This window comes from Macaca nemestrina, chromosome 18 (assembly GCF_043159975.1).
Source record: "Macaca nemestrina isolate mMacNem1 chromosome 18, mMacNem.hap1, whole genome shotgun sequence".
Classification (NCBI taxonomy): Eukaryota; Metazoa; Chordata; class Mammalia; order Primates; family Cercopithecidae; genus Macaca; species Macaca nemestrina.
In genome coordinates, this window is record NC_092142.1 from 73,508,738 (window position 1) to 73,531,224 (window position 22,487).

General features: G+C 45.0%; 1 protein-coding gene across 7 annotated transcripts in view; it reads right to left on the reverse strand.

Moving 5' to 3' along the window:
• LOC105491539 (mixed lineage kinase domain like pseudokinase) overlaps positions 1-22,487 on the reverse strand; it is a 31,136-nt gene that overhangs the window by 6,972 nt on the left and 1,677 nt on the right. For 5 of the 7 annotated variants that reach the window (XM_071084941.1, XM_071084942.1, XM_071084946.1 and 2 more), the window contains exons 3-8: positions 16,765-17,226; positions 14,412-14,486; positions 13,354-13,537; positions 7,255-7,352; positions 4,100-4,235; positions 476-557 (exon numbers count right to left, since the gene is read on the reverse strand). In XM_071084941.1, coding sequence (XP_070941042.1) covers positions 476-557; positions 4,100-4,235; positions 7,255-7,352; positions 13,354-13,537; positions 14,412-14,486; positions 16,765-17,226 — 1,037 coding nt within the window. The remainder of the gene's footprint in view (positions 1-475; positions 558-4,099; positions 4,236-7,254; positions 7,353-13,353; positions 13,538-14,411; positions 14,487-16,764; positions 17,227-22,487) is intronic. The other 2 variants (XM_071084948.1, XM_071084947.1) reach the window with 1 other exon arrangement.

Below are 22,487 nucleotides of genomic sequence, written 5' to 3' on the forward strand. Positions count from 1 at the left end.
TGTGTGGTGGGCACACAGAAAGTTGAACTTAGTTCTGAAACTAAAATTGAACTCAGTTCTCAAAATAAGGCAAGCCCAGGCATGGTGGCTCATGCCTGTAATCTCAGCGCTTTGGGAGGCTGAGGTGGGCGGATCACTTCAGGCCAGGAGTTCAAAACCAACCTGGCCAACACGGTGAAACCCTATCTCTACTAAAAAGGCAAAAATTAGTCGGGAGTGGTGGTGCTTGACTGTAATCCCGGCTACCTGGGAGGCTGAGGCAGGAGAATCGCTTGGACCTGGGAAGCAGAGGTTGCAGTGGGGCAATCTCGCTCACTGCACTCTAGCCTGGGTGACAGAAAGAGACTTGTCTCTAAATAAATAAATTCATAAATAAACTAAGGCAAAAATCAAGCCTTTCTGAGACATTCGTGCCCCTCTCCTAGCACCAGTCATGCAGGTTTGACCCAAAGCATCCTATGGAGGGCATACTCACCTTCACTTGATAGCCTTGAGTTACCAGGAAGTTTGAGCTTCTGATTTTTCCGTGGAGTTCAGGTTCTTCTGAATGGTGTAGCCTGACACAGCCAAAGGCAGGGAGCATTAGTGACCTTTGCCCAAACTTTCTTGGGGGGACTGACAATCATGACTGGGCTTACGAGGCTGGACAGTACCATGGGTGCCTGTCCACGGAGAGACGCGAAAAACTGGGATGCAGAGGCAAGGTTTGAGAATCGCAAGCCGCGAGTATAGAGCAGAGACGAGATTCATAGCACAAGGGGGCATGACAGCCCTTGTGAAGTGCATGCAGTCTGGCGTCAGGGGTGCCTTTAGGTAGAGGACAAAGGTGCCTCTGTGTTGCTTTGCCTGGAAAGTGCTGGGCAGATCCGAGTGCTCAGAGGCATGGCTGGGTGGCTGGACCTTGCTGGGATCCTTCAGGTCAAAACAGAATGTGGAGCTGGGGTCCCGCTGACTTCCAGACAAGGGTTTTGGTTTCACAAAGCCCCTGTGTCCCAGGTTGGGTTGTGGTCATGGTGTCTGCCTGAGCTCAGATTCTCCCAGAAGCAGATCATGAGCCATGGTTTGCGTACGAGGGATTGTATCAAGAAGGTGCTCCCTTTGCCAGGCACGGTGGCTCATGCCTGTAATCCCACACTTTGGGAGACCAAGGTGGATGGATCACTTGAGGTCAGGAGTTTGAGACCAGCCTGGCCAACATGGTGAAACCCCGTCTCTACTATTAATAAAACTACAAAAAATTAGCTGGGCATGGCGGCATGCGCCTGTAATCCCAGCTACTCGGGAGGCTGAGGCAGGAGAACTGCTTGCACCCAGGAGCTGGAGGTTGCAGTGAGCTAAGATCATGCCACTGCACTCCAACCTGGGCGACAAAGTGAGACTCTGTCCCAAAAAGAAACTCCCAAAGTCCCCCAAACAAACGAAAAGAAGGTCCTCCCAGGAGAAACGGTGAGGGAGTAGAGGAAGCAGGATGGGGAAAGAGAATAAATCAAGCAAGAGGTTGATTTCAGGTGAAATCCCAGGCTCAGGTGGTCTCATGGAGACCTGTGGGCACAATTACAACTCAGAGCATGTCCCACAGGAGGCAAAGGAACTGGACTTTTGCATTCACACCAGTCAGTGGTTATGGACTGTGTTGGGGAGGTCAGGGACAGATGGATATAAAACTCGTGAGCACTTTCAGCTGTCTATAAGGGTAAAAGGGCCCCAGTGCCCACAGGCAATCCTCTGAAGATTACAGCTGTTAACTTTTAGTAGCAAAGCGTGCCGAGAGGGGGATGGGTATATAGAGCTAGTAAAAAGGATCAGAGGTCATTTGGAGGGGATATTAAGAGTGTCCCCTACAACATCCAAAAATATTTCTCCTTAAACTCACTAGTTTAAGGAGTTGAGAAGAAACAAACTTGATAATTTCAAATTAATAGCTAAGACAGTGTTTCCAAAAGTATGGGATAAGGTAGTATGCAAGATTATATAAAGGGAATATTACTCTCCTTTCAATTTGCTCCAATCTTTTGATTACATCAAGGAGAAAGTTGGGGTTTGGTGTTTTTCTGCCTTCCAGATTCAGGTGATTCTCCTGTCTCAGCCTCCTGAGTAGTTGGGACTACAGGCACCTGCTACCATGCCCAGCTAATTTTTATATTTTTAGGAGAGACAAGGTTTCACCATGTTGGGCAGGATGGTCTTGATCTCCTGACCTTGTGATCTACCCGCCTCAGCCTCCCAAAGTGCTAGGATTACAGGCGTGAGCTACTGCGCCCGGCCTTGGTGTTGGGTATCCTTAACACTTGTCTAACTCTGCCAGTATCTCCACTGTACAAAGAGAATGTGGGTTGGACCACAGAACTTCTGGCAGGCAGCCTCATCCAGCCAGAATTTAATTACATTGTTTTGGTTTCATTTGTGGTTATCTATTTTTGGCAAGTGATATGGTTTTCAATTTATGGCAGTAATAGAAAGTGTCCTTTTTAAAAACTTTATTTCAATTTTTTTTTTTTTTTTGAGATGGAGTCTTGCTTTGTCGCCCAGGCTGGAGTGCAGTGGTATATTAGTTCACTGAAACCTCCTCCTCCTGGGTTCAAGTGATTCTTGTGCTTCAAGCCTCCTGAGTAGCTGGGATTACAGGCCTGTGGCACTATGCTGGGCTATTTTCTGTATTTTTAGTAGAAACGGGGTTTCACCATGTTGGCCAGGCTGGTCTCGAACTCCTGACCTCAAGTGATCCACCCGCCTTGGCCTCTCAAAGTGGTGGGATTACAGGCATGAGCCACCGCGCCTGGCCTTTATTCAGATTTTTAAAAAGTGAGTCAATGTAATGAAAAATGTTAAGTAAATAACACTGGTAGTAGTATAGTTAAAACCCTGCAGGTGGTTTGTGAGGGACTAACCTTTGGGGACCCTTGGGATTAAGAATCCATAGATTCTGCAGGTGAGAATAGGTAGAGTTGCCAAATAAAACACAAGACACTCCATTAAATTTGAGTTTCTGATAAGCAATTAACATACATATTAATGTACTAATATATATATATGCCCACAAATTGTATATGACAGACTTGTACTAAAAAGAAATGTGACCGGGTGTGGCGGCTCACGCCTGTAATCCCAGCACTTTGGGAGGCCGAGGCAGGCACATCACAAGGTCATGAGATCGAGACCATCCTGGCTAACACGGTGAAAACCCGTCTCTACTAAAAATACAAAAAAATTAGCCAGGCGTGGTGGCTATTTTGTAGCCTGTAGTCCCAGCTACTGAGGAGGCTGAGGCAGGAGAACGGAATGAACTCGGGAGGCGGAGCTTGCAGTAAGCCAAGATTGCGCCACTGCACTCCAGCCTGGGCAACAAAGCGAGACTCTGTCTCAAAAAAAAAAAAAAAGAAAAAAAAAGAAATGTGTATCCAAAATTTGGGACTGGGTGCAGTGACTCATGCCTGTAATCCCAGCACTTTGGAAAGCTGAGGCAGGAGGATTGCTTGAGCCCAGTAGTTCAAGACCAGCCTAGGCAGCATGGCAAAATCTTGTCTCTACAAAAAATATTAAGAAAAAAAATTGGCTGAGTGTAGTGCTGTGTGCCTATAGTCCCAGCTACTCAGGAGGCTAAGGTGGGAGAATCCCTGAGCTCGGGAGGTTGAGTGAGCTATGATCACATCGCTACACTCCAGCCTGGGCAAGAGAGTGAGACCCTGTCTCAAAACATAAAATAAAATAAAATAAAATTTGATATTTTTGATATTTAGTATAAGTATATACCATGCAATATTCAGGATGCACTTATACTAAAAAATGATTCATTACTTTCCTAACATTCAAATGTAACTGGATATGTTTACTTTTATGCTAAATCTGTCCACTCCAAAATTAGGGCTTATCCAACTCTATAAGTGCAGTGTGTACATCAAATTGAGCCGTCAGTTCTGGGAGCTGGTGTTCCCTGGGTTAAGCCTCCTTCCTCCCTCCTATCTGTAATCAAAGTAAATAGTAAAACAGTGTATGGGAGGGAAACTGGGGCTTCCGGCCTGCTCCCTCACCATCTCTGAGAGTATCAGAAGTGTGGACAGACCCGTCCAACCCTTAGTGGCGTCTTTTCACCCCGTCGTACCAGTACAGGCCTCGGGCTGCCCCCAGGACTAGGACGATGCGCTTGCTGAGTGTGAGGTCTTCTTCCCTATCCAACAGCTCCCTCAGGGTCCCAAGTTCACAGTACTCCATGACGATGGAGAATTGAGGTGGAGTCACTGGTGGAAAGAAGCCAGGCACTATGAGGACCTGCCCTACTGGAAGCTTCCCCTGTCCTTAGCCCACCTCTCCCAGCCTCAGTACGGATATAGACTGGCTCTGCTGTGAGTCCTATTTCTCCCCCAATTCTCAGCCCACAGTTTTGCTCCCCAGCCTCCTTGAACAGACCAAATATGCCCAGAATTCCCATCCGGTTCTCCATAACACTTGGCTTGTCGTAATTTTACCTTAAAAAAAAAAAATTGGCTGGGTGTGGTGGCTCACGCCTGTAATCCCAGCACTTTGGGAGACCGAGGTCAGGAGTTTGAGATCAGTCTGGCCTACGTGGTGAAACCCTGTCTCTACTAAAAATACAAAAAGTAGCTGGGTGTGGTGGCAGGTGCCTGTAATCCCAGCTACTTGGGAGGCTGAGGCAGGAGAATCACTTGAAGCTCTGAGGCAGAGGTTGCAGTGAACAGAGATCGTACCACTGCACTCCAGCCTGGGCAACAGAGCAACACTCTGCCTCAAAAAAAAAAAAAAAAAAAAAAAAATGTTCTGCCAGGCGTGGTGACTCATGCCTGTAATCCCGGCTCTTTGGGAGGCTGAGGCGGGTGGATCACTTAAGGCCAGGAGTTTGAGACCAGACTGGCCAACGTGATGAAACCTCGTCTCTACGAAAAATGTAAAAATTAGCCAGGTGTGGTGGCACATGCCTGTAGTTGCAGCTACTAGGGAGGCTGAGGCAGGAGAATTGCTTGAAACTAGGAGGTGGAGGTTGCAGTGAGCAGATCGCACCACTGTACTCCAGCCTGAGAGACAGAGCGAGACTCTGTCTCAAAAAAAAAAAAAAAAAAATTCTTTTTCTTTTTCTTTTTTTACTTCCATCTCCTTTTCTTGGTATAATTCTAAATTTTCTTGAGCAGTTATCTGGGGAATATCTTCCTCACTCAGCTGGAAGCCCAAGAAGGCAGGAAATGTGTCTGTCTTGTTCACACGGTGCTCACAAGGAGCTTCGTACATCTGTATGGGAGGAATGAGTGGGGTGCACATGGCAGGGGCAGGTGAGGACTCAGACAAGAAGTCGACATCCCCGTTCATTGGCCTGAGTTGCAAAACTGACATATGACTGGGCCAGGCACCTCAGCGGTCCCCAAGGAGAATAAACATTGCTGAACGTTTGCCTTTATGTTTTATTTTTTAATTTTTTTAAGACAGAGTCTAGCTCTGTCACCCAGGCTGGAGTGCAGTGGCATGATACCGGCTCACTGCAACCTTCGCCTCCCAGGTTCATGCAATTCTCCTGCCTCAGCCTCCCAAGTAGCTGAGATTACGGGCACCCACCACCACACCCAGCTAATTTTTGTATTTTTAGTAGAGACAGAGTTTCCGCACGTTGGCCAGGCTGCCCTCTAACTCCTGACCTCAGGTGATGCACCTGCCTCGGCCTCCCAAAGTGCTGGGATTACAGATGTGAACCACCGTGCCCAACCTATGTTTGCCTTTAGATTGGGATTCCACACTCTGAAATCAAGTTGGCCTGAGGCTGTGGAGCAACTTCCAAAGCGGATAAGACAGGAGTTGCTCTGTCCTCTCTCTAGTCAAGGGCAGCAAAACATGACCAGCAGGAGGGGTCATTCCATGAAAGAAAATGCAGTCACATTGAGGGAAAAAAAAAGAGCCTGTCACATGAGGCTCTTGGTAAAGGGGTAATTTTTTTTTTTTTTTTTTTTGAGACAGAGTCTCACTTTCTTGCTCTGACTGGAGTGCAGTGGTGCGATCTCGGCTCACTGCAACCTCCGCCTCCCAGGTTCAAGCAATTCTCCTGCCTCAGCCTCCCGAGTAGCTGGGACTACAGCACGTGCCACCACACCCAGCTAATTTTTGTATTTTTAGTAGAGACGAGGTTTCACCATGTTGGCCAGGATGGTCTCGAGCTCCTGACCTTGTGATCCACCCGCCTCGGCCTCCCAAAGTGCTGGGATTACAGGTATGAGCCACTGCACCTGGCCAGGTAAGTTAATTTTGCTTTTAGATTTGATCTACAGTAATGATGACCAAGGGTGTTTTCCTTGTTTGGGTCAGACAGCTTTATAATTTATTTTTATTTTTGTTTTTATTTTTGAGACGGAGTCTTGCTCTGTTGCCCAGGCTGGAGTGCAATGGTGCACCCTCAGCTCACTGCAATCTCCGCTTCCCAGGTTCAAGCAATTCTCCCACCTCAGCCTCCTGAGTAGCTGGGACTACTGGTGGCTGCCACCAGACCCAGCTAATTTTTGTATTTTTAGTAGAGATGGGGTTTCACCATGTTGGCCAGGCTGGTCTTGAACTCCTGACCTCATGTGACCTGCCCGTCTCGGCTTACCAAAGTGCCGGGATGATAGGTGTGAGCCACTGCACCTGGCAGCTTTATAATGTTTTAGAGCAACAAGATGCACCCCTCTTCCAGGCTGGCATCTAAACATGCACCCCCTTATTTCCCAGTGGGCTGAAAGGAGAAGATGTGGCCATGTTAGTGCAAACCAACCCTCAGCCTTCAGCCCTGCTCTCCTAAAAGAAGATGAGAACTTGCATCTTGGGATGAAAAAAAAAATTAACATTGATAATAATCACACTTTGTAGATTCCACCCTTTGTGGTGTTCTTTTTTTTTTTTTTTTTTTTTGAGACGGAGTCTTGCTCTGTAGCCCGGGCTGGAGTGCAGTGGCCGGATCTCAGCTCACTGCAAGCTCCGCCTCCCGGGTTTACGCCATTCTCCTGCCTCAGCCTCCGGAGTAGCTGGGACTACAGGCGCCCGCCACCTCGCCCGGCTAGTTTTTTGTATTTTTAGTAGAGACGGGGTTTCACGGTGTTAGCCAGGATGGTCTCGATCTCCTGACCTCGTGATCCGCCCGTCTCGGCCTCCCAAAGTGCTGGGATTACAGGCTTGAGCCACCGCGCCCGGCCTGTGGTGTTCTTTAAAAAAAGTGCAATACATTAAAACACAGGAGGTATATTCCAGGCCATCCAAAGCTTGACCAATCCCAGAAGCATTCCTTACCTGTTTCATCAATGCAAATCCCGAATATACGCAGGATGTTGGGAGATTCAAATTTCTTCATGGTTTTGATCTCATCGTTGAAAGTCTGCCTCACTATTCTATGAGGATAAAGGGAGAAATCGGGATTTCAGAACTGGAAAGTTCCTTAGAGAACATTCAATTTGGTGACCCTCTGTGTATGTGGGGGTGGGGGTATCAGCATCTCCTGGGGGTAAGAACTGGCGCCAGGATGAGCTCGGCTACTGATGTCAACATGTAGAACCCCTCGGGTGCCTGTGGCAGCACAATTAGTTCCTCGGTGTCTGTGAGATACTAATGGGGCTTGCTAATATCTTTTCAGTAGTTAAAATAGTCTGATAGAATTGTATTTTTATGACCTACAGGGCTTTCCTAAGCAAACTAAAAAGTCAAGTATTCGTTATTGTTTTTAGGCCGTAACCTGTTGTTTAGCATATACTCTGACAGATTGTGGTGTCTGTCTTTTTTTTTTTTTTTAATTGGAGACAGGGTCTTGCTCTGTCACCCAGGCTGGAGTGCAGTGGTGCAATCTGGCTCACTGCAGCCTCCACCTCCCAGGTTGAAGCTATTCTCATGCCTCAGCCACCTGAATAGTTGGAACTGCAGGTGCGTGCCACCATGCTCGGCTAATTTTTGTTTTTTTTTTTTTCTGTAGAGACATGGTTTCACCATGTTGGCCAGGCTGGTGTCAAACTCCTGGCCTCAAGTGATCTGCCCACCTCTGCCTCCCAAAGTGCTGGGATTACAGGTGTGAGTCACCGTGCCCAGCCTGTGATGTGTGTCTTTGATTAATAAAAATAAGGATATTTATTAAGTGAAATCTTATAACCAAAATTCCTTCCAAAAGGTGGGCCTTAAAAAATATGGGCAGGTAAATTATTAAAGAGGATCACTGGAACCACCAACTCAATCCAATCTGTTCATTCATTCTGAGTCTTAGACTCAAAGGGTAAAGGAGGCTTGTCCAAGGTCTGTCAGAGAAACAGGGCAGGTTCAGAGCCTACAAAAATCAATTGTATTTCTATCTGCTAGCAATTAACAATCAAAAGATTAAATTAAAAATTGTCGTTTCCAATAGCATAAAAAGAATAAAATACTTAGCAATAAATTTATAAAAGAAGTGCAAGTCTTACCCTGAAAATTTTGTACCTAAAATTTTGTACCTAAATTGTTGAAAGAATTTTGTTTTGGTTTGTTTGTTTGTTTGTTTGTTTTTGTTTGTTTTTTGAGACGGAGTCTCACTCTTGTTGCCCAGGCTGGAGTGCAATGGCGGGATCTCGGCTCACTGCAACCTCTGCCTCCCGGGTTCAAGCGATTCTCCTGCCTCAACCTCCCGAATAGCTGGGATTACAGGCACCTGCCACCATGCCCAGCTAATTTTTGTATTTTTATTAGAGACGGGATTTCACCATGTTGGCCAGACTAGTCTCGAACTCCTGACCTCAGGTGATCCTCCTGCCTCAGCCTCCCAAAGTGCTGGGATTATAGGCATGAGTCACTGCACCTGGCAAGAAATTTTAAAAGATCTAAAGAAATGGAAAGACGTCCCATGTTCTTGAATAGGAAGACTTTGTATCATTAAGATGATAACATTTTCCAAATTGACCTACAGGTTCAATGCAATCCTTACCCAATTTGTAGTTGGCAAAAAATAAAAAATAAAAAAAAGCAAAAACGAAAACAGAAATTGACAAGATATTCCTAAAATTTGTATGGAAATGAAAGGAATTCAGGATAGCCAAGACAGTCTTGCAAAAAAAGAACGAAACTGGAAGACTCATACTTCTCAATTTCAAACATATCACAAGGCTACAGTAATGAAGACAGTATAGTGCTATCATAAGACTAGACAAATAGATCAGTGGAATAGAATTGGGAGTCCAGAAGTAAAGTCATACAGATAAAGCCAGTTGATTTTTCACAGTTTTTTTTTTTTGGAACGCGCTCTGTCACCCAGGCTAGAGTGCAGTGGTACAATTTCTGCTCACTGCAACACCTGCCTCCTGGGTTCAAACGATTCTACTGCCTCAGCCTCCCAAGTAGCTGGGACTACAGGCACCTGCTACCACGCCTGGCTAATTTTTTGTATTTTTAGTAGAGATGAGGTTTCACTATGTTAGCCAGGATGGTCTTGATCTCCTGACCTGGTGATCTGCCCGCCTTGGCCTCCCAAAGTGCTAGGATTACAGGCATGAGCCACTGCGCCCAGCCAACGCCCAGCTAATTTTTGTATTTTTAGTAGAGATGGGGTTTCACCATGTTGGGTAGGCTGGTCTCGAACTCCTGACCTCAAGTGATCCACCTGCCTCGGCCTCCCAAAGTGCTAGGATTACAAATGTGAGCTGCAGTGCCAGGCCAGCACAGTCTTTTAAACAAAAGGTTCTGGGACATCTGGATATCAACATGCAGAAAAATGAAGTTGAATGACTACCTTATACAATACACCAAAATTAACTCAACATTGGAAACCTAAATATAAGAGCCAAAACTATAAACTCTTGGAAGAAAACACAGGAGGGCCAGGTGCAGTGGCTCAAGCCTCTAACCCCAGCATTTGGGGAGGCCAAGGTGGGTGGATCACTTGAGGTTAGGAGTTTCAGACCAGCCTGGCCAACATGGCAAAACCCGTCACCACTGAAAATACAAAAATTAGCTGGGCATGTTGGCGCACGCCTGTAGTTCCAGCTACTCGGGAGGCTGAGGCATGAGAATTGCTTGAACCCAGGAGGTGGAGGTTGCGGTTGAGCTGATGTCACACCACTACACTCCAGCATGAGTGAAAGAGCAAGACTCTATGTCAAACAGAACAAAATAAAAAAAAACCCCAAAACCTGTACATGAATGTACACAGAAACATTATTCATAATAATCAAAAAGTGGGAAAAATACAGGGTTCATCAACTGATCAATGGATAAATAAGATGTCCATACAACGGACTATCATTCAGCCATAAAAAAGGAATGAAGAAATTATACTTGCTACAATATAGATGAACCTTGAAAATATCATGCTAAGTGAAAGAAGCCAGACTCAACAGATCACGTATTGTATTATTCCATTTACATTAAAGATTTGGAAAAGGCAAATCTATAGAGACAGAAGGTAGGAGTGTTGCCTGGGGCTCAGGATGGTGGTGATGGGGGTGAATGAGGAATGACTGCTAGTGATATAGGGTTTCCCTCCTTCCCTCTCTCCCTCCCTCCCTTCCTTCCTTTCTTTCTTCTTTTTCTTCTTTTTTTTTCGTTGGAGTCTTGCTCTGTCACACAGGCTGGAGTGCAGTGGCACGATCTCAGCTCACTGCAACCTTGGCCTCCAAGGTTCAAGTGATTCTCCTGCCTCAGCCTCCCAAGTAGCTGGGATTATAGGGTCACACCACCATGCCCAGCTAATTTTTGTATTTTTTGTAGAGACGGGGTTTCACCATGTTGGCCAGGCTGGTCTTGAACTCCTGACCTCAGGTGATCTGCCCGCCCTGGCCTCCCAAAGTGCTGGGATTACAGGTGTGAGCTACTGCACCCGGCCTGTAAATATACTTAAAGTCGGCCGGGCGCGGTGGCTCAAGCCTGTAATCCCAGCACTTTGGGAGGCCGAGGTGGGCGGATCACAAGGTCAGGAGATCGAGACCACAGTGAAACCCCGTCTCTACTAAAAAAATACAAAAAATTAGCCGGGCGCGGTGGCGGGCGCCTGTAGTCCCAGCTACTCAGGAGGCTGAGGCAGGAGAATGGTGTGAACCCAGGAGGCGGAGCTTGCAGTGAGCCGAGATCGCGCCACTGCACTCCAGCCTGGGCAACAGCGTGAGACTCCGTCTCAAAAAAAAAAAAAAAAAATATATATATATATATATATATATATATATATATATATATATATATATACTTAAAGTCATTAAATTGTACATTTTAAATAGGTAAATCTTATGGTATGTAAAATATATCTCAATAAAACTGTTAAAAATACGGTCTCAATCAAAATCTTGATCACATTTTGAGGAGTGTGATAAAACTTTCTTTGATATTTATTTAGCTAAGTCAACCTGAAAAAGAAGAATCAGGAGGAAGTTCTTTATCAGATACCAAAACTCACTGCAAAGTCATATGAAAAACACAGTAACACTGTGTCATTGGTACAGAAACAGACAAATTGATCAGTGGGAAAGATTAGAGAGATGAGAGTCAGATCCATGTCTATATAAAAACTTAACATAGGCCGGGCGCGGTGGCTCAAGCCTGTAATCCCAGCACTTTGGGAGGCCGAGGCGGGTGGATCACGAGGTCAGGAGATCGAGACTATCCTGGCTAACATGGTGAAACCCCGTCTCTACTAAAAATACAAAAAAATAGCCGGGCGTGGTGGCGGGCGCCTGTAGTCTCAGCTACTTGGGAGGCTGAGGCGGGAGAATGGCGTGAACCCGGGAGGCGGAGCTTGCAGTGAGCCGAGATCACGCCACTGCACTCCAGCCTGGGAGACACAGCGAGACTCCGTCTCAAAAAAAAAAACAAACAAAAAAAAAAACAAAAAACTTAATATACAATAAATATGGTACCACAAATCAACAAGCAAAAGACAGACCACTTAATAGATGGTATAGAGAAAACTGACTATATGGCTAAAAATAAAAGTTGACCCTACATAATGTCACATACAAAGGTGGATTCTAGTAGGTGGATTAACATGGATTAAAACCTAAATATAAAAAATAAAACTGTAAAGTTAAGAGAAGAAAATATAGAATGTCTTTAAGATCTAGAGGTGGGGAAGGGTACCTCCAGAGCACAAATAAAAAGCTTGCAATATCTAAAGCTGACAAGTGCTTGATTTCCACAATATACAAAGATCTACAAACAGACAAGACAAAAGCAGCAACCGTGATGGAAAAAAGGGCAGAGGATATGAACAGGCAATCTATGGAAGAGAAAACCCAAATAGCTAAAACATGTAAATAAGGGCTTGAATTCATTAGTAAAAACAGAAATGCAAGTTCAAACAACTACAAGATATTGATCACTTTATAACTAGAAGGATGAAAGTAATTAGAAAGCTGGATAACACTAAGGGTTGATGAGGTTGCTTGTGGGAGTGTAGGCATAGACACTCTGTTCTGAAGAGTTGCCTGGTAATACTTTGTCACTTAATATACACATATCCTATGGCCCTTCATTTTCTCTCCTGGTGCTATATCCCAAAGAATTCTCATACAGGTCCTTAAAGGGATACTTAGTATGGCATCTTTTTGGTGGGGAGAAGTTGGAAATTGACTGGATTCCATCACTGGAAAAAAAAAAAAAAAAAAGACAAAATATATGGCTCACGCCTGTTATTCCAGCACTTTGGAAGGCGGAGGCAGGAGGCGCTTGAGTCCAGGAGTTCCAGACCAGCCTGGGCAGCACAGGGGGACCCTGTCTCTACAAAAAATTTAAAAATTAGTCAAACATGGTGGTGCATACCTGCTGTCCCAGCTACTTGGGAGGCTGAGGTGTGAGGATTACTGGAGCCCAGGAGGTTAAGGCTGCAATGAGCTATGATCTCACCACTGTACTCCAGCCTGGACAACAGAGTGAGACCTTGTCTCAAAAAATAAATAAATAAATAAATAAAAATAAAAAATTGGCAAAATGGGGATCTTCACCATGGATGGCAGACAGAAATTAAGGAGTCCAAGTATGGAACATGTTTCATGATGTTGAGTGGGAAAAATGAGGAAAGGAGGCAACAGACACGTAACTCTACCAGTTATGAACAGGAAAAATGTATGCATACATTTTACAAGAACAGATACAAACAAAACACACTAGAATTATTGTCTGGGGAGGGGATGAGCAACTGGGAAACAGGGTTGGAAGAGAAAGTTTTTTTTTTTTTTTTTTAATATATACGTGAATAAAGGAGAGAAGACCTAGAACTGAGGTGGAAAGATGTATTTAAGTCAAGACTCTGCTCCTTAATAGTGGAGAGCAGTCATTTAACCCTTTGAGGCCCAGGCTTCCTCATCTAAAAATGGAGACAATACCCCTCTCAACCTGGAGAGTTACAGAGACTAAGTATTGGTGCACACGAGAGAACCACACAAAACAACTTACGCAATGCTGCCAGCCTGGGGGTTGTTGAATACTTTTATGGTCACTGGAGCTCTGTGGTATTCTCCTTTATAAAGTGTGCTGACTTCATTTTCCCTTAGCAGAATCCACGGGGATCCCGAAAGCTGCTCCTTCTTGATCTCTTTGATTTGCTCTTGCGGGATCTGCATGCATTTTGGTAGTAAATCTGACCTCATCCCCAAGAGGAAAGAAGACAAAAGAGTCAATGAGCAGAGGAAGGGGTCCTAAGGGAGGTGGCATCCTTGTGATGTGTGAGTGGGAAGCTCTACAACATGAAACAGAGCTGGTCGTGGCTGGGGCTTCTGATCGACTCAGCCCAAGGGAGCGGCTCCAATGCCTCTGAGTGACCAGTAGAGACACAGTTGGATAGTTAACAGAATGTGTCATCCACTTCCTTTCCCTCTTCAAATCCCACCTGTCCCTCCAGCCTTAACCCTCATCCAGACTTGTCTATCTCATCCTGGAAGGATCTCTATTCTTGTTACCTAGAGCTTGGCATTTGAGCATCTGGCATCTGGTCTAGTCATTTTAGATCTAGTAGTTAGGGACATAGTTCAAGCTCAGTAACCTTGCTGTTGTGTGTTCACTGTCTGTCTTTCCTCTTTTCTCCTCTACCCCATGCGCTCCTGGAAGGCAGTGTCCTTCTCTGCATCTTAGTCCCCTCTTTGCATGGCCTCTGGCATAAAACAGATACTCACAGTTTTGTTGAATGAATGAATGAGTGGGCATTTTAAGTTTGATTCGAATTTTTTCTTGGAAATTCAGCAACCAAACTGAAGCTTTGATGCTATTCATAGAGATTTTTAAGCACTTTGACAGCTGTTAGAAGATATCTTACTGGTCAAGAAGCCCCCTCTGGATGTTATTCCATGGACAGAAGCCTGGGCTAGCCACGAATGGATCCCCAAACTTGTGGGCTGCTTCCAGTCATCCAGCACAGAAAATGGACAAACGCAGGGGTAGGGGAGGCTGGGGTCCCAGTAAACGGATGACTTCTAGTTTGGGGGCCATCAGAAACAGTAGGGCACATGAAAACTTACGCTGCCTCAAAGTTTCCTTGATTTCTTTCATGTTGATTTCTAATCGTCTCAGTGAAGCTTCTATTTCTTCATTATCTGCAGGAAAAAAGGGCAGTGAATGCTCAAAACAAATTAAAATCACATGCCAATCAAAACTAAAATGCTAATTAAAACTGTTGAGATATCATTTTTTACCTATCATATTCATTATGATGCGATTACTACTGATCACCAATATTCAGATTTCTACTTCTAAGCACATAGGAAATGCATTAAAGCATAGCTGGGTAACTCACTTTGGCTAAGAAATGAAGGAAAGAGATGTCTGTCACTTCCCAGAGGCAGCATTTAACTGACTCTGCATAAGGTTCCAACCTGGCTGCTTTGGAAGTGAAGAAAGTTTGTGTCAACAGAGGAGTGCTATGCTATTGAAAGTATCCTAGAAGGAGGACATTCACCTTGGAGAGTCCCCTGGACTTTGCCTGAATGAGAAATAAACTTGTTTTTTTAGAACACTGAGTTGTTGTTGTTGTTGTTTTTTTAAACTACAGCATAATCAAATCTATCCTGATTTATATACTCAGAAACATGTTTGAAAATTTACAACACACTATTTACAATGGTCAGCCATCCGTGTCTGCCCAGGACTGAGGAGTTCTGGGGACATGAAACCCTTACTACCAAAAGTGGGAAAGTCTCTTATGGGAAAATATAGAGAAGCAGATAACCTCATGCATCGTTGGTAGGAGTAATATCTGTGCAACTTCTATCAAAATTTAAAATGCCTATAGTCTTTGACCTAGTGATTTTACCTAATAATTCTACTTCTGGGAATTTCTCATAAAGATATCTTGAAATAGGCCAGGCGTGGTGGCTCATGCCTGTAATCCTAGCACTTTGGGAGGCCGAGTCAGGCAGATCACTTGAGGTCAGGAGTTTGAGACCAGCCTGGTCAAACTGGTCAGTAGAGATGGTAAAACCCCGTCTCTACTAAAAATATAAAAGTAAGCTGGGTGTCATGGCACATGCCTGTAATCCCAACTACTCGGGTGGCTGAGGCACAAGAATTGCTTGAACCCAGGAGGCAGAGGTTGCAGTGAGCCAAGATTGTGCCACTGCTCTCCAGCCTGGGTGATAGAGCAAGACTCTGTCTAAAAAAAAAAAAAAAAAAAAAAGAAAGAAGAAAAGAAAAGAAAAGAAAGAAAGAAAGAAAAGAAAAAAAAGTTCTGGTGATAGATGGTGGTGATGGTTTCAGAACCATGTGAATATACTTGATGCCACTGAATTGGCATCTAAAAATGGTTGAAATGGTAAATTTTATGTTATGTATATTTTATCACAAAAAATGGGAAAAAATGATGGGTGTATGTATTGGGTTGTTTTCGAATTTGTATGCTGCTGGTATGATCATACAACAAAACAAAACAGTAGGATAGATGCCAAGTAGGAAAACAAGCTATATAATTCCATGGATATTTATATGGGAGATATTTAAAATTATTTAATGAGAAAAGAAGAAACAGAACAATGTGTTTGGTATGATGCTGACTGTGTGACAACAATAAAATATAAATACTTAAATCTCCAGAAGGGTATTCAATAAACTGGTAGATTGTGTAATTGTATCTCACATTTTGATAACGGTTGCACAAATATCCTTCTACCAACAATGGATTAGATTATCAGTGTGTCTATATGGTTTCCATTAGACTTCCCCAGTTTCAGTACTGAAGGTCTCATGTCCTCAGAACGGGAAACGGGGCCCTCGAGGTCAAGGAGGGAGATTTACTTCTCATGCTGGCCCCCCTCCACCCTTTGGTTTTGGAGACAGAATCTCGCTCTGTCACCCAGACTGCAGAGCAGTGGAATAATCATGGCTCACTGCAGCCTCGACCTCCTAGGTGACTGTAATCCCAGCACTTTGGGAGGCTGAGGCAAGAGGATCACTTGAGGCCAGGAGTTCTACACCAGCCTGGGCAACATAGTGAGACTCTCTATCTGCAAAAAATAAAATAAAAATTAGCTGGGCATGGTGGCATGCACACCTATAGTCCCAGCCACTCCAGAGGCTGAGGTGGGAGGATCACTTGAGCCTGAGGCTACAGTGAGCTATGATTGTGCCACTGTCCTCCAGCCCATGCAAAAGAGACCCTGTCTCAAAAAATGAAACAAAACAAAAAACTCCTCCTCTACACTGACTTGCCCAAATTTCACCAGCCCTCACCGTATATCTGGGCCAAAGGATGTTAGGAGTTTTGAGCTACAAGTATGTTACAGCTGCTCAAACTTCATCCTTGCTGCTCCTTTGGTGAATTAAAGTGAGGCTAAAATGTGTTCAACTGCACTCCCACTCCCCACCAAAAACCGAACTTGCCCCTTCTTAGCATCTGGAAGGCTCGCCTGTCTTCGTCTGCATCCTGCTGATCTTCCTGTGCCCAGGACGCTCCTTGGCTTATGCGTGAAACAGGCATGCGTTGCTCAATCTGTAGTAACAGCGAGAGCTCCTTCCAGACATCATTCAGGTTCTTGTTCACATCCTTGAAGAGTATTTTGTCCTGGCTTGCTGTTAGAAACCTGCAGATATTGGATCTATTGCTGAACTTTTTTATCTCCTTATTAGCCTCCTCCAGGGCAGCCTTGAAGCGGTTCATGGCTGTGGTTAACTTCTCAGAGGGCACGCTCCTCTCTCCTTGGTCCTGGAGCATCTCCAGAGACTCGACCAGGCCGAGGACGCGGTGGCCCAGGCGCCGGCACTGTTTCTTGCAGTATTTCATCTCTTCACACCGTTTGTGGATGACCTGGCCAAGGGTGATAATATGCTTCAAATTTTCCATGCCTGGAAGAAATGAATGTAATTTGGTGAAATCCCCAAATCTCCTGCATATTCACTACTTGGCTAAGAAAGAATCAAAGGGGTCTGTGATTTAAATGCCTGAGGAGGTCTCCCTAGCATTTTCATGCAAGATGGAGATGGTTTGCTGCCCACCAAAACCTGTTCTGCCCTCCCACAATAGTAGAGTTTTAGCTGGGAAGAGCTGGTCCAGCCGGAACTACATCTCCCAGCCTTCCTTGCAGCGTGATGTGGCCATGTGACTAGTTCTCACCAATGGGGTGTAAGTGCATGTGATCCGCTCTACTTCGGACTGGGGCAACTTTGCTGCCTCCACACACTCTCCCTTTGCTGGCTGGCTGCGCCTGAAAGAAGCAGCCCTAGGGGTGGTGGAGCCCCAAGAAGGGTCCTGAGTCCCTGGATCATCACTTGGAGAAGAGCTACCCACAGACCTGGAACGTCTGTCATGGACTGTTAAGTGATCAAGGAATAAATTGTATTGCATGTAAATTTTCAGGTCGATATGTTTACATCAGTTTCGCCTATTACAAATATATCCTGCTAAAGCGTAGAGGTTTCAGGGGCCAGGCAGGTAATTCAAATGAGTGAAGTGAGCTGGGCTAGTCTTTACTGCCACAGATAAGTATGTTTCTTTCTCTTTTTCTTAAAACATGTGGACTGTCTATCTTTCATTTTTCCTACAAAAATTTGTTCAGTTTCTTCCTACAGTGCTTTTTTTTTTTTTTTTTTTTTTTGAGCCGGAGTCTCGCTGTGTCACCCAGGCTGGAGTGCAGTGGCGCGATCTCGGCTCACTGCAAGCTCCGCCTCCCGGGTTCACGCCATTCTCCCGCCTCAGCCTCCGAGTAGCTGGGACTACAGGCGCCCGCCACAACGCCCAGCTCGTTTTTTGTATTTTTAGTAGAGACGGGGTTTCATCATGTTAGCCAGGATGGTCTCGATCTCCTGACCTCGTGATCCACCCGCCTCGGCCTCCCAAAGTGCTGGGATTACAGGCTTGAGCCACCGCGCCCGGCCCCACAGTGCCTTAAGAAAAATGCAGCTGAGCGAGGTGGCTCCCACCGATAATCCCAGCACTTTGAGAGGAAGGGGCAGGAGGATTGCTTGAGGCCAGGAGTTCCAGATCAGTCTGGACAGCAAAGTGAGACCCTTTCTCTAGAAAAATAAAAAATAAAATAAAATAAAATATAAAATTGGCTGGGCGCAGTCGCTCATGCCTGTAATCCCAGCACTTTGGAAGGCTGAGGAGGGCCAGATCACTTGAGGTCAGGAGTTGGAAACCAGCCTGGCAAACATGGTGAAACCCCGTCTCTACTAAAAATACAAAAATTAGCTGGGTGTGGTGGTGCACGCCTGTAATTCCAGCTACTCGGAAGACTGAGTCAGAAGAATTGCTTGAACCCAGGGGGCAGAGGTTGTACTATCTCAAAAAAAAATAATATATTACATATATATTGTAATACATACATAATATTCCATATATATAATATATATAATAAATTAACCTGGTGTGATGGCACACACCTGTAGTCTCAGCTGCCTGAGAAGTTGAGATAGGAGGATTTCTTGAGCCTAGGAGGTTGAGGCTGCAGTGCCAGCTTCCTACTCTCAACCTCTCTCTCTTCTCTGAACATGAGTGAGGAAGCACAGAGCCCTGATCCTAAAGCTTGGAATGAGGCTAACCTGAGCATGGTAGAATGGAAAGGGAGAAAGAATCTGAGTCCTTGATGACAACATTGAGCCACTGGTTTGAACTGACACTGAAGTGTACCCCACCCCCTAACTACAGGTTTCATGGACCAATGACCTCCCTGATTGTTTAAGGCAGTTTGAATCATGTTTGCTTTATTTGCAACTAAAGCCAACTGTGTTCAGCAGTGAATGATGATAATAATGATGATGCTAGATCTCTCAATTCACCCACTACATCCTAAGTGCTCTGGAACCCCCAGCTCTCCATGGTTATTTTCATTTAACAGATGAAGATACTGGCTGGGCATGGTAGTTCTTGCCTGTTATCCCAATATTTTGGGAGGTAGAGGTGGGAGGATTGCTTGAGGCCAGGAGTTCCAGACCATTCTGGGCAACACAGCGAGACCCATCTCTACTAAAAATACAAAAATTAGCTGGGACCTGTAGTCCCAGCTCCTCAAGAGGCTGAGGTGGGAGAATTGCTTGAGCCTAGGAGGTCAAGGCTGCAGTGAGCTATGATGACACCACTGCACTCCAGCCTGGGAAACAAAGAGAGACCCTGTCTAGAAAAAACAAACAGGTGAAAAGTCAAGACGCTGTGGTTCAGGGAGGTTGCATTCAAATAATCACAAGGCCATGAAACCAGTTTCCAAAGTATTTAAAATAAAGTTAGGGTAGGGTGTGATGGCTCAAACCTGTAATCCCAGCACTTTGTGAGGCTGAGGCCAGGGGATCTCATGAGCCTGAGTTCGAGACCAGCCTGGGCAACATGGTGAAACCCTGTCTCTAAAAAAAAATACAAAAATGTGCTGGGTGTGGTGGTGCTTGCCTGTAGTCCCAGCTACTCCAGAACCTGAGGAGGGAGAATTGATTGAGGCTGGGAGGTCAAGGCTGCAGTGAGCCATGAGTGTGCCACTGACTCCATCCAACCTGGGCAACAAAGTAAGACTGTGTCTCAAAAATACCACCACTACCACCAATAACAACGACAACAAAAAACAAAGTTAGTTTTGTTTTTTTTTTTTTGAGATAGAGTCTCGCCCTGTCACCCAGGCTGAAGTGCAGTGACACAATCACGGCTCACTGCAACCTCCACCCCCCGGGTTCAAGTGATTCTTCTGCCTCAGCCTCCCGAGTAGCCGGAACTACAAGTGCCTGCCACTTCGCTTGGCTAATTTTTGTAGTTTTTAGTAGAGGCGGGGTTTCACCATGTTGGCCAGGCTGATCTTGAACTCCTGACCTCGTGATCCACCCGCCTCAGCCTCCCAAAGTGCTGGGATTACAGGTGTGAGCCACCGCACCTGGCCTTTTTTTTTTTTTTTTTTTAACAGCTCAGTGAAAAAGGTAGGTTAAGTATTACCACCAGTTTATGGATTAAATAACAGCTTGGCCTGGAGCCCAAATATGTCTTTAAAACATGAGTGAGGCACTGGCAGAAGTGAAACTAAATAAATGAGCAATTGATATATTTGCATTTTTGCTGCCTGAGAGTTACAGTGATTGGGCAAGGGAGGTAAGAGTTATTAGGGCACTCCTAAAAAGACTAGTGGATCTCAGACTACCCAGATATTCCCACATGCTAAGCATGTATCTTCAAGGCTATGTCTTGGGAATTGTGAGGGCAAAGGGTTTTACACTTTCTCTGTTGCACCAGAAACAGAAGCACATGTGACAACGTTGTTCAAGGAATCTTGCAAATTTTAGCTTCCTAGCTCCAAGCTCCAGTTATCTTACTACCAGCCTCATCAGAAAGCCATATCTCAGCACTAACTAATCAGAAAGGAAAGTGGGGAAAATATTGCACCCATAGAAGTGACAAACAATTTAAAATAATTAATTATACAGTGGTGGCATGGTATGAAGAAAATTGTAGCGGGCGCAGTGGCTCACGCCTGTAATCTCAGCACTTTGGGAGGCTGAAGCAGGTGGATCACCTGAAGTCAGGAGTTTGAGATCAGCCCAGCCAACATGGTGAAATTCCATCTCTACTAAAGATACTAAAATTAGCTGAGCATGGTAGCAGGTGCCTGTAATCCCAGCTACTAGGGAGTCCGAGGGAGGAGAATTGCTTGAACCCGGGAGGTGGAGGTTACACTGAGCCAAGATCATCCATCTCAAAAGAAAAAAAAAAAGAAAATTGCGTAAAACAAAGCTTGAAGAAAGGAGGAAAGAGAAGAAGTGTCATGTTTCTGGCTGGGAAGACTAAAATAGACCAACCCAGCAATCCTTCCCAAATTTAAATCCAATTTAATGCAGTTCCAATAAGACATCTAATGACATATTTTGGCATTGAAACAAAATGAAAAGTTCATTTGAAACAGGAAATTAGTAGGGATAACTAGGATTTTAAAAAATAAAGAAAAGAGGACTTGCCTTATGACATTAAAATATATTAAAAACTGCAAAACATCGAGAAAAAAGCGCCCTACAATAACTTCAATTGTTTAAGGGCTTATTAAGTATATGTGCTCTAAGGGAAGAAAGGGAATATAAATATATACACACATAGACTGGGCAATTTGAATTTCTAGGAACTTATGATGCAGAAAGCTTGTGTGTGTAGATAGATGGCTACTAAGATGTTCACTGCAGTGCTATTTATAATATGTAAAACAAACAACTAAGAATATGTTCAGGCCAGCTGCAGTGGCTCACACCTGTAATCCCAGCACTTTTTTTTTTTTTTTTTTTTTTTGAGACGGAGTCTCGCTTTGTAGCCCAGGCTGGAGTGCAGTGGCCGGATCTCAGCTCACTGCAAGCTCCGCCTCCCGGGTTCACGCCATTCTCCGGCCTCAGCCTCCAGAGTAGCTGGGACTACAGGCGCCCGCCACCTCGCCCGGCTAGTTTTTTGTATTTCTTTAGTAGAGACGGGGTTTCACCGTGTTCGCCAGGATGGTCTCGATCTCCTGACCTCGTGATCCGCCCGTCTCGGCCTCCCAAAGTGCTGTGATTACAGGCTTGAGCCACCGCGCCCGGCCAATCCCAGCACTTTAGGAGGGCGAGGTAGGAGGATCACCTGAGCCCAGGAGTTTGAGACCAGCCTGGGTGAAAAAGTGAGACCCTGGCTCTACGAAAAAATACAAAAAAAATTTATTGGGTCTGGTGGTGTGCACCTTGTAGTCCTAGCTACTTGGGAGGATCTGGCGGGAGGATCACTTGAGCCCAGGAGTTTCGGAGGCTGCAGTGAGCTATGATTGTACCACTGCACTCCAGCCTGGGCAACAGAGGAAGACCCCATCTCTAATAATAAATACATAAAAAGAAAAAGGGGATTATGTTCATATGTTACGACGAGAAAACACGTTACTAATTTTAAAAGTGAAAAATCTTTAAATGGCAATAATTCAAATTCACCTCTTCCCTCCAAAAAATAAAAATAAAATACAATAGATAAAGATTATCAGACATTTACCTCTTCCCCCTCTCTCTCTGTCTCTCTCTCTCGCCTTCAGCCTGCAAACCTGAAGGCTTCGTTTTTCTGAGAAGACATCAGGTTACTTGTTCTCGTGTCCCTGTCCTCCACGACCCCCACCGCTACTGGGCCTCTCGCTTTGGCA